Here is a 12,759-nt window from a genome sequence, read left to right as displayed (position 1 = left end):
CACTCAATGTCACCAAAACTAAGGAGCTGATTGTTGACTTCAGGAAAGGAAAGTCAGAGGTATTCAATCCAGGACACCAAAAACATCATGAAGAAAGCACGTAAGTGCCTCTACTTCCTCAGGAGTTTGTGTGGGTTTGGTATGACACCAAAAACCCTGGCAAATTTCTCCAGAATTGTGGTAGAAAGTGTGCTGACCAGCTGCATCACGGTCTGGTTTGGGGATAACAATACCCCTGAGTGTAAAGCCCTCTAAAAGGTAGTGGACACAGCCCAGGACTTCACAGGCAAAACCCTCCACAGTTTTGAGCACATCTACAGGGAACACTGCCATTGGAGAGCAGCAACAATCATCAAGACCCATATCATCCAGCGCATGCTCTGTTCTCGCAGCTGCCATCAGGAAAGAGGTATAGGCGCCACAGGACTCACACCATCAGGTTCTGGAACAGCTGCTACCCCTCCACCATCAGACTCCTCAACAACAAAACTTAATCAGGGACTCATTTAAGGACTCTTACTTGTGCACTTTATTGATTTTCTTTTTGTTCTCTCTGTATTGCTCAGTCAGTTTGTTTACATTCATTATCTGTTTACTGTTCTTTGTATATTTACATGTATACACTGTGTATGGTTTTTTTTTGCACTACCAATTAGTGGTAATTCTGCCCCGCCTGCAGGAAAAGAGAATCTCAGGGTTGTATGTGATACCATCTATATACTCTGATAATAAATCCGAGGAAAAGCATTTTAATGCATGGTGTTGGTTGGAGTGTGGAATGTATTACCTGCAGATGCAGTGGAGGCTGGTTCTAGTGTGGCCTTCAAGAGAGTAAGGAAAGGGGTACTGAAGGAATTGCAGGTCTGTAAGGAAAGGGCTGTAGTTCTGGTGGAGAGCCAGCACAAACATAATAGGGCAAGAAGACCTTCCTTGGTGCTGTAACAATTCTCTAATATACAATCAAGTTAAGTTTATTGTCATTTTATTGGAATTCGAACAATTCGACGAAACAGCATTCGGTCCTTGGTGCAAAACACACAAACACACAACCAGATATAACACAGATTTAGACAAACCATACGCATGCAGGACAATTCTTTATATATAAATATATCTTCCCACGGGCAGGGAGAATGCTGAATGATCAAATGCTGAATGCTCATACGGAACATCTGAGACTCTCATTTCTACAAAACAATATTTTTAATTTATTTTCATAGATATAAAACTTGACCTGCATATGTATTATTTGTCTGTATGTGCATTGTCTGGTTGTGTGTCTGCATGTTTTTGCACCGAGGACTGGAGAACGCTGTTTCGTCGGGCTGTACTTGTGTAATCAGATGACAACACACACACACACACACACACACACACACACACACACACACACACACACACACACACACACACACACACTTGAATGCTTTCTCCTAGTTTGAAACCATTATATCACTCTACTTGCTGTCAGCCAATCAAGATTTTTACAAAGATTAGAATTTTGTAACAATGCATTCATATGGTAAAGGGTGTATTTTTTTTTGCTTTTACCCCTGACCCTGATACTTACACCTGCTTTAGATCTATCGATGTCATTATACTCGGGTTTTGTTACACAGAAGGCAGTGCTTGAGATTTTCACACTGTCTCGAGACCAAGCTCAGTAAAAGGCTGCTGATGTTTGTAGCTGGTGGCTAACATTGATTCATTGGAGCGGTGCTGCACAAACACTCATCTGGCCTGTAGGACACAGGTGAGCACTCCACCATCGACTCAGCAGTTAACCCTGGTGTCAGTCAATTGTGTGGTTAAAATCCAAAATACTTTCCAATCTGTGTTGCCCTGACAACAAAGGAGCTCTGTTTCCCAAGCACACTTGATGGTGAAACCATTCTAATTCCATGAAACCTGCATCTTGAAAGCAGTTTCCTTTCAGGTGGCAGTGATTATAACTCCAGACTTGTTCTAACACAACCAGCAGAAGGCAGCCTCTTACACTCCATCGCAGTCAGAAGTACACAAGGGTCAGGCATCAGTGTCTGATTCTGACTGAACAATCAAAGACAGGGAGGGGTGAGCAAGCCACTTGAACACACAATCAAGCGTGACATTCCTAATGCCATTTGGCATTCTGGCTGGCTTGCATCAGACTTCAGAATGACCAATGGTACAACGGAAGCAAGCAAATGTGAACAGGACATAGAACAGTATGGTTAAGCAAGAAAGTCTGCGGATGCCAGGGTCAAGTGCAATGCACAAGCATGCTGGATCTCGAGGAACAGCAGGTCATGCAGTATCCTCAGGAAGTAAACCAAAATCCCTATACTTTGTTGGAGTGGTTACTCAGAAGCCTGGACCCTCCCCACCACCCACCCCCACCACCAACCCCACACTCCATCAAGAAGATTTGCAAGTGAGAGATCATGTGGCACCAGATTCCAGAAGAGTTCCTTTCCTGCTCACACCAAGACACAAGAGAAACTTGTCCGTGAACTACTCTTTGCAGACGATGCCGCTTTAGTTGCCCATTCAGAGCCAGCTCTTCAGCGCTTGACGTCCTGCTTTGCGGAAACTGCCAAAATGTTTGGCCTGGAAGTCAGCCTGAAGAAAACTGAGGTCCTCCATCAGCCAGCTCCCCACCATGATTACCAGCCCCCCCACATCTCCATCGGGCACACAAAACTCAAAACGGTCAACCAGTTTACCTATCTCGGCTGCACCATTTCATCAGATGCAAGGATCGACAATGAGATAGACAACAGACTCGCCAAGGCAAATAGCGCCTTTGGAAGACTACACAAAAGAGTCTGGAAAAACAACCAACTGAAAAACCTCACAAAGATAAGCGTATACAGAGCCGTTGTCATACCTACACTCCTGTTCGGCTCCGAATCATGGGTCCTCTACCGGCACCACCTACGGCTCCTAGAACGCCTCCACCAGCGTTGTCTCCACTCCATCCTCAACATCCATTGGAGCGCTTACATCCCTAACGTCGAAGTACTCGAGATGGCAGAGGTCGACAGCATCGAGTCCACGCTGCTGAAGATCCAGCTGCGCTGGATGGGTCACGTCTCCAGAATGGAGGACCATCGCCTTCCCAAGATCGTGTTATATGGCGAGCTCTCCACTGGCCACCGTGACAGAGGTGCACCAAAGAAAAGGTACAAGGACTGCCTAAAGAAATCTCTTGGTGCCTGCCACATTGACCACCGCCAGTGGGCTGATAACGCCTCAAACCGTGCATCTTGGCGCCTCACAGTTTGGCGGGCAGCAACCTCCTTTGAAGAAGACCGCAGAGCCCACCTCACTGACAAAAGGCAAAGGAGGAAAAACCCAACACCCAACCCCAACCAACCAATTTTCCCCTGCAACCGCTGCAATCGTGTCTGCCTGTCCCGCATCAGACCTGTCAGCCACAAACGAGCCTGCAGCTGACGTGGACTTTTTACCCCCTCCATAAATCTTCGTCCGCGAAGCCAAGCCAAAGATAGGGGCCTATTGTGTTCATATTTGACATATTTTGCTCTGATACCTGTCCAGTCATTGGCCTCAGCATTTAACCCTAGCGATCGGGTACTTACAGGAATCCAGCAGCGTAGGTATGAGAGAGGTTAGTGGTAGCTCCAGCCCATGCTGGGCCAACCCCTGCCAGCCAGATCTTCTTCCCTGGGGCATGAGAATTCACAATCTGTTGGAATAAAGAAACAAGAATGTTTAGTGTAACCAAAAATCAGAACCTGGAACTTGATTACATGTTACTGTTCTAGAGGACATGCATAATTTCACTGAATTGAATTGTTTATATTATTGTCACAGGTACAGTGAAAAACTTGGTTGTGAGTGCTATCCAGGCAAGTCAACCCATTTTTTTAGTGCAATAGGGAGTGCAAAATAAAACAAAAGAACATGATTAGCTTATCGATAAAGCACAAAATTATTACAGAGCTAGCGACCCAGGTTTGAATCCAGCACTCTCTGTAAGGAGCTTGTACTGTACTTTCTCCCTGTGTTTGGCTGGGCTTTAACTGGGTGCTCTGGTTTTCTCCCATCTTCCAAAAGTGAACGAGGGACTATAGGTTAATTAGTGTATTTTGGGGGCATGGGATAACAGTATTACAGTGCAAGGCCACAACAATATCGGTTTTCAAGGTCAAGAGGTCACCTTTAAGAAAAGCCTGATAACAAAGGGTAACAAGGTTTTTCTTGCCTGGGGGTTCGTGCTTACAAACCAATGCATCTTCTGCCTGGAGAGAGAGGGGAGAATGGACTAGGGTGGGATGGATCCGTGATGCTGGCTGCTTTCCAGAGGCAGTGGGAACTGTAGTCAGTGGACAGGGAGCCTGGTTTGCCTCAGCTGGATCCTGTAGAGTCTAACTACTTTCTCCCCCTTTCATCATGAAAGTCTGTACTCACCCTCTCCAACCTCTGCCATCATTTATCTATTAAAATTATTGCAAAGATACATAACTAATGCTTCAGATTTGAGCCTTTCATCAAGGTATGAGCAAAATAAGTAGGCAGACACCTAAACAAAATGGTCGGGAGAGCAGAGGTAGGGAGGAGCACAGTTCCACAAGCAGGAGTTAATAGGTGGATAAAGGGAGAGGGCACACCAGCAAACAGGGGGAGGGGGATGGCTCTATGAATGGAGAAGGAAGATTGTGGAGAGCTGGAGGAAAGAAGGCAGAGGGATGGAGAAGAGAGAGGAAGAACAGGGAGTAGGCTAGCAGAAACCGGAGAAGTTGACGTTAATGTTGTAGCCTTCTCTACATTGGAGAAACTGGACGCAGACTACTGGGAGATTGCTTTGCTGAGCACCTTCACTCTGCCAACATCAGTGACAGAGATCTCCCAGTGGCCAACCAGTTCAATTTTGCATCTCACTCCCGCGTTGTCTATGGCCTCATGCACTGTCAAACCAAGACCAACAATAAATTAGAGGAACAACACCTAATTTTCCATTTGAGCACTCTCAGCCTGATTGCATTAACATCGACGTCTTTGATTTGTGCTACTCACTGATCTTCCTCTCCCTTCTCCATCCCTCTGCCTTTTTTCCTCCAGCTCTCTACCCCCTTCCCTCTCCATTTCACAGAGACAAGCCCCCTCCTCCTGCTTGCTGCTGTGCCCTCCCTCGCTTATCCATTTATTACCTCCCTGCCTTTGGGACTGTGTTCCTCCTCCTACCCCTCCCAACCTACTATTTTGTTGGGATGCCTGCCGACATTTTTCCATACCTTGATGAAGGGCTCAAGCCCAAAATGTTGGTTCTGTATCTTTATCTTTGCTATATAAAGTACACTGTTTGACCTGCTGAGTTTCTCCAGCGTTGCGCTTTTACATTAAGCACGGTTTCTACAGACTTTCGTGTTTTACTCCTGTGGCGGTACACCACCGGCCTATTGCAGGGAGCAACTTCTGTACCTGCAGGAGTGTATGGGGACAAGACAACACCCGGTCGGGTGTCAATCACCCTCCGGGATATAAGCCTGCGCCAGCCTCCCGAAGCCTTACTCAGAGTTGCTGCAGCCACAACCAGCCTAGCTCTATGGAAGTCTTTATCTTTGTGCGTGTCTGATTCTGGCCAACAGTGCACCACAATTCCATTGAAATTATTTCCCCACTAAGTCACAGGAATCTCATGAATCCATCAGACAGGATGCGTGACATTGTCAGCCAGCTGACAGCCTTTCAACAAAGGTAACACAGTGGTGGAGTGGGCAAAGACGCTGCCTCAGAGATCCAGTGACTCAGATGAATCCTGACCTTCAGTGCTGCTTGCACGCTTTCCCTTTGACTGGGTGCTTTTCTCCCTCCTCTCTTAGCACATGTGGGTTGATGAGTTATGGGCAGCTGCACTTTGCTTTAAGTGTGCATATCAGTGATGCTGAGGGGGACTGTGGAATAGATCAAGGACAAGAGGACCCAACATCAGGATTGAAGAGTGCACATTTAAACCAATAATTCAGACCTGGGACCTTCACCTGTGACTTGTTCTCCCTGAGTGTCTGTATCATGTCCTCATGAAAGTTTCAGTTCCAGGTTTTCAGCAACAGGTATCACAGGCTGTTACCCAAACGCTCAGAATCCAGTGGCAGGAGCATGAGAGGCTGTGGGCCTTTCCCCAAAAAACCTCTTTGACCTGACTCATGGAGTAGGTCAATCTATGGCATATGGCTGCAGGCACCCCTATCTCAGGAAGAGCAGTACGCTCTGGGGAGACCAAGAGAAATTCCATTACCGAGCAGAGATGTGATGTTAGGGCTTTACAAGGCACTGGTGAGGCCTCACTTGGAATATGGGGTATAGTTTTGCCTCCTTATTTAAGAAAGGACATGTTGGCATTAGTGAGGGTTCAGAGAAGATTGACAAGAATGATTCCTGGAATGAAGGGATTAATATATTTGACGGCTCTTGAACTGTACTCCTTAGAGTTCAGAAGAATGGGAGAGGGGGACCTCATGGGTGGCATGGTTGGTGTAGCAGTTAGTGCATTGCCTTTACAGTGTCAGGGATTGGGACTGGGGTTCAAATTCCACGCTGTCTGTAAAGAGTTTGTATGTTCTCCCCATGTCTGCATGGGTTTTCCCTGCGGGCTCCAGTTTCCTCCTACCGCTCGAAATGTACCAGGCTTTGTAGATTAATTGGGTGTAAATTGAGCAGCGTGGACTCGTGGGCTGAAAAGAAGCATTTTGAATGTTGAAAGGCCTGGACACAGTAGATGTGGCAAAGTAGTTTCCCATCATAGGGGAGTCAAAGACAGGAGGGCACAACTTCAGGATTGAAGGAGGCTCATTTAAAAAAGAGATGTGGAGGAACTTCTTTAGCCAGAGAGCGGTGATCCTCTGGAATTTGCTACCATGGTCAGCTGTGGAGGCCAGGTCTTTGGGTGTATTTAAGGCAGAGATTGATGGTTATCTGAATAGTCAAATAAAGTTACAGGGAGAAGACAGGGTGTGGGGCTGAGTGAGAGAATGGATCAGCTCATGATGGAATGGTGGAGTAGATCGATGGGCCAAAGAGCCTACTTCTGCTCCTATATCTTGTGTCCTTATTAGATATGGAGTTGGGTAAATGCAAGAAGGCATTTTCCACTGAGGTTTGGTGAAACAAGAATTAGAGGGCATGGGTTAAGGTGAAATGTAAAATGTTTAAAGGGAACATGAGGGGAACCATGCAGAGAGTGGTGGGAGTGTGGGAACGAACTGCCAACTGAAGTTGTGAATGTGGGCTCAATTTTGACATTTAAGTAAAAATTGGATGTACGTGGATGGGAAGGGTATGGAGGGATATGGACTGGGTCCAGGGACGAGGCAGGTTAATAGTTTGACATGGACTAGAATGGCCGAAGGGCCTGTTTCTCTGTCATTCTATGGTTCTATAAAAATGGATTCAGATAAGATTAAGGGTCTAAATAATCACTTGGTGCTTGGCTTGAATTCAATGGGATGATAGATTGGGTTCCAGGCACCCTTGTATCCATGCTTCTCAAAGGTTTTCCCCAAGAGAAAGAAAATGTGAGAGAGCGCGGAAAGAGTAGGTCGAATTTCTCTTGAATCAAGAGGATCAAAGAGTCCAATCAATCTGAAGACCCCCTTACTGAAAATACAGCAGTAATGCCACATTGGAATAATTAATTGTATGTAAAATTGGATTCCTTCGAGCATGCTCCACACACCCAATGACAAACCAAGGCAGGGATATTCTGTGCTTACCAGCAGCTGCTACGAGCCCTGTCCAATGATTGGCCTCTGGAAGAAGCCAAATAAACATAGATAAACATTCTAAAAGAGGAGCACTGTGTTGAGAAAGTCTAAGGTTAACCAGGGGAAAGCTGTGCTGCATCTCCAACACTTGCCACGACCTGTCACATTCCCCACTGTGACACTGTGTATGTTCAATGGGCTGAGAGTCATCACAGACCACTCCAGAGTCCCACCCTGCTCTCATTGCTCCAGCCTTCAGCCAGTTGGAATATTGTCCCCATTATCGCTGGCATATTCAAGAGATTTTATCCAACCTCCAACTTTACCAATTTTGTACTCTACCTCCAGTCCTGCAATTACGATGTTAAAACAAGACACATTAACCACATTTGTATAATTAATATTCTTTGTAAATGGGAACTTATTCTGGATATTTGGATTAAAAATCATTTTACGTTGAAGGTTCTTAAGTTTCTTTGAATAAAGTTGTCTGTACACAGGTGGTTTGTGTATGTTGATGTGTATATGTGTGTGAGTGTACAGTGTAACTGTGCTGTGTGTGTGTAATTGTATTTTTGTGAGTGTGTGTATGTGTGTGTGTTGTGTACCAGTGTTGTGTACCAGTGAGCCTACATGAGTGTGTACACAAAGCAGAATTGTGGTAATTGTTCCCTTGCTCCCCTAAAGGTTTGTAGTCATTGGGTCTATCAGGAGAATATCAATAGAGAAAAATGGCAAGAACTTCTGAGCACAAGCTGTAAGTCTCCTCAAAACAATTCAACTCAAACTCCAGGTTCAGACTCTTGAACCTCCCTCCTCTACCCTAACCTGCACCATAAACAACTCCAGACCTGCATGACTGAAAATCACTTGCTCTTGCACTAACTACAACTGTGAATATTTATTTATCTATTCTTTTATATTTATTATCATTTTCAGTCTCATGGCATATTATGTCATTTTAATTCATACAACTGTCGTTGATGGATCTTACGTACCTATGAGCTGCAGCAGGTATAAATTAACATGCATGTGTATGTTACACATATGTTTCTGATAATAATCTTGCTTTTATTCTGATTGCAATGGCAGAAGCCATTCCCACTTACTGTAAGCTATCCCTTGAGAGGGTGAGGTTCCTCCCCTCTCTCAGACTGAAGTTTAAGGACCCCTGTCCTGATACCAACCCCACCTCCTGTTCCATTCACCTTCTGCCTTGAATGAGCCTTGAGACCTTGACCTCGAGGCCAACACAGGCAGAGTTCTTTACCTCCCAGTGGCTTCAGAAGGAGCCCAGAGGCCACACTTGGGTGTCCAGTCAAGCCAGCTAACCGAGAACAAGGAAAACCTTAAGGATAAGGGCAAGATACAGCTAATTGCTGTCTTAGGTTCTGATGAGTTAGTTCGGACTGTATGAGAGGCTCGCCTAATAAACTAAAGGCACCATGTCTTGTTTGTCTGTTCTTTGTTCTGCTGTGGGATTCAGTAACACCTACATCTGCTGACATCTGTCAGGACATAATATGAACATACTACTGTCTGAGATGTCTGCCCTGCAGACCAACTGAGGAAACTAGGACCCTGAACATCCAGAGATGGGTCCAACCAATCGGTTAGCAGTTTGGTGACCATTAAGGCAATATTCCTCGACTGTCACAAAATAATACGCAAAATATAGTAATACATAAAATGTAATAATACACAAAGTGCCTCAGCTTTTCCCTGCCATAAAATTACACAAAGAGGCACCACTGGCCAGTGGCATAAGAGAAACAGATGTAAAAGGGAGTCCCTTCAGAGACACTGAGTGACCGCAGATTCGCCTCCTGAGCTCCTGTAACTGCTGCAGCCACACAGTCCTTGTGTCTGATCCATTGGTGATCCTTGGCTTCTGAATCCAAACCTCCAGTATGATCAGGAAGCACCTCAGGTTCCTAAAGAATCCTTCTCGCCATTGGCATCCTCTCAAATGCTAGATACCCTGGTTCTCATGAGCTGGTCTCCAGCAACCCACAGCCTGTTTGGATCTCTCAGTCCCCACCACCTTTTGTGAGTTCAGTCCCCAGCAACCAGTGTGGGTTCAATCCCAAGCACTGTGTGGGTTCAGTCCCCAGCAGCCTGTGCGGGTCCCCAGCAGCCTGTGCGGGTCCCCAGCAGCCTGTGCGGGTCCCCAGCAGCCTGTGCGGGTCCCCAGCAGCCTGTGCGGGTCCCCAGCAGCCTGTGCGGGTCCCCAGCAGCCTGTGCGGGTCCCCAGCAGCCTGTGCGGGTCCCCAGCAGCCTGTGCGGGTCCCCAGCAGCCTGTGCGGGTCCCCAGCAGCCTGTGCGGGTCCCCAGCAGCCTGTGCGGGTCCCCAGCAGCCTGTGCGGGTCCCCAGCAGCCTGTGCGGGTCCCCAGCAGCCTGTGCGGGTCCCCAGCAGCCTGTGCGGGTCCCCAGCAGCCTGTGCGGGTCTCCAGCAGCCTGTGCGGGTCTCCAGCAGCCTGTGCGGGTCTCCAGCAGCCTGTGCGGGCCTCCAGCAGCCTGTGCGGATCTCCAGCAGCCTGTGCGGGTCTCCAGCAGCCTGTGCGGGCCTCCAGCAGCCTGTGCGGGTCCTTCAGCCTCTCAGCCCTCTCCAGTCCACAGCCGCAGTCAATCTGCTCTGTTGGGTCATGTTCCTGGCTTGTCAGCAGGGCCAGTTGTTTTGCTTCACTGTAAGTCAAGTGCCTGAGCCACAGTTCTGCCTGTTCAACTCTCCGTCCCCACTGTCTTCAAGCTACCACAGTTCAGCTTGTTTTGACTGCTTCTCATAAACTTACATTCTTTGCCACAGTAGGACCCTTTTACTTCACAGCCATGTCCCAATAAAAAACAAGAGATTTTATTTTTAAACAAAATTTATTGAATCCAATCCATTTAAATGCTAAGACACAATAAACATGTTTTTTAAAAGCTCCTCAAATGCCACAAAACGTTGGCAGGCACTGACAGGCTTTGCTGAGATTAGCTCACTTGGATATGCTGATCATATTCAGTGTGGGCTCCTCTCACCCTTCTCTCTAACTTCTCCCCTCTCTCCAGATGCTGCTTGGCCTGATGAGTATTTCAAGCACTTTCCGATTAATTTCCAGAAATTAGCTGCCTCACAGTTCACAGCACAGTTAGCGCCACACTAGTACAGCGCCAGCTAGTACGGCACCAGTGACTTAGGTTCGAATCTGGTGCTGTCTGTAAGCAGTTTGTATGTTTCCTCTTGGGCTGTGTGGGTTTCCTCCGGGTGCTCCAGTTTTCTCTCGCCCTCCAAAACTTGGGAATCAAGGGGTTACAGTGCACAGAAACAGGCTCTTTGGCCCACCGCACGCCTATCCCACTCAACCCACTTGCCTGCATTAATTCTGTAGCCCACACACTGTTCTTTCCTTTCCAGCAGTTCAAACTGTACAACGAATAGCTCTTCACTACCATCTATAGGCTTTCAAAACATAAGCCTGGCCTCAAATAGACATTCTATCTCACTGCACCCCAAGAACATGAAACCACATACCACAGGAGCCCAGAGCACCAGGAGGAAGACCACGTGGCCACTGGGCATGTGCAAATTTCACACTGAGGTGGGGATTGACCCTGGTCACTGGAGCTGTGAGGCTGTGGCTCTACCCACTCCACCACTGTCCCATAAATAAAGCTGGTCTTTCACCCTCTCCCAAGGCTGACAGAGATGAGGAGGAATTACTTCTCCCAGCTAAAAGTGAAACTGTGGAACTTTCTACCCAAGGAAGAAATATCGATGCCTCACTAAACGTATTTCAAGTTCGTTTGTTGTCATAATCGGCACGGTTAGTACCAGCAGCCCAGGTTTGAATCTGGCACTGTCTACAAGGAGTTTGTACGTTCTCCTCGTGTCTGTACTCCATATTCCCCAGGGTGCACTGGTTTCAGAGAACACAGAATATAGAACATTACAGCACAGTACAGGCCCCTCAGCCCTTGATGTGGTGCCGACCTACATATTCCTACTAAAAAGGCTTCCTACCTCATAGCCCTCTATTTTTCTTTCATACATGTCCCTGTCTGAGAGTCTCTTAAATGCCCCTAATGTTTCAGCCTCCTCCACCACCCCTGACAAGGCATTCCGGGCACCCACAGCTCCCTATGTAAAAAATCTTATCCCTGATGTCTCCCCTAAACTTTCCTCCCACCCTCCAAAATGTATGAGATTGTAGGTTAATTTGGGTGCAATTAGGCATGGGTTTTAAATGGTTGGAATCAACTTCTACTGTGTTGTAAATAAAATTTAAAAATCATCTGACCACATACAACCAGATGAAACAGCATTAGCCCAGACCCAGAGAGGTAGACCTTTGCACGGTCAGGATTTTAAGGGTTACAGAGGGTGTGGACTCCACGGCCAAATCAGCCATGATTTCATTGAATGATGGAGCAAGCTCGACGGGCCAGATGGCCAACTCCTGCTCCTACTTCTTACCTAATATCTCACTCCCAGATTGTACATTGTTGGGACTGAGAGTGTGCTTAATATTCCTACATAAGGCACCTGAATAAAATGGTGAGAGGAGATGGGAATGAGGGGCAGGGGAAGGAGCACAGACCAACAGGCCAGAGAACATGGATAGGAGGGCAAAAGCTCCTCCCTCTGCCCCTTCTTCTTTTCTCTCACCGCCCCACCCCCATCATTTTATTTAGGCACCGCCTTCTTTTTGCTCATACCTTGACAATCGGCTCAAGCCCAATACGTTGCTTTTATATCTTTGCCTCCTATGGACACTGCAGGACAGGCTGAGTTTCTCCAGCACTGTTGTGTAATAACACAATATAAATATTCACAGTTATCTGACTGCATAAAAACGTGACTTTGCAATGGTGCAGACAGTCCTTTTATGGTGTTAGAGCTGTCCCTGATTCATGAAACAAGGGGAGGTTCAAGAGCCTGATAGCTGTTGGAAAGGAAATGTTCTTGAACCTGAAGGTGCTGGTCTTCGGGTTTATGTACCTTATGTCCAAAGGGAGCAGTGAAAAGAGGTTGTGTCCAGGGTGATGGGGGTATAATTTGGCATT

At 46.9% G+C, this 12,759-nt stretch overlaps 1 protein-coding gene across 3 annotated transcripts in view; it reads right to left on the bottom strand.

Moving 5' to 3' along the window:
• The window catches only part of hpse2 (heparanase 2), a 263,673-nt gene that overhangs the window by 52,434 nt on the left and 198,480 nt on the right, over positions 1-12,759 (bottom strand). For all 3 annotated transcript variants that reach the window (XM_069900231.1, XM_069900232.1, XM_069900233.1), the window contains exon 8: positions 3,585-3,691. In XM_069900231.1, the coding sequence (XP_069756332.1) occupies positions 3,585-3,691 (107 nt within the window). The remainder of the gene's footprint in view (positions 1-3,584; positions 3,692-12,759) is intronic.

This window comes from Narcine bancroftii, chromosome 10 (assembly GCF_036971445.1).
Source record: "Narcine bancroftii isolate sNarBan1 chromosome 10, sNarBan1.hap1, whole genome shotgun sequence".
Lineage (NCBI taxonomy): Eukaryota > Metazoa > Chordata > Chondrichthyes > Torpediniformes > Narcinidae > Narcine > Narcine bancroftii.
The sequence above is the reverse complement of the archived record's forward strand: the minus strand, read 5'-3'. Positions and strand labels throughout refer to the sequence as shown.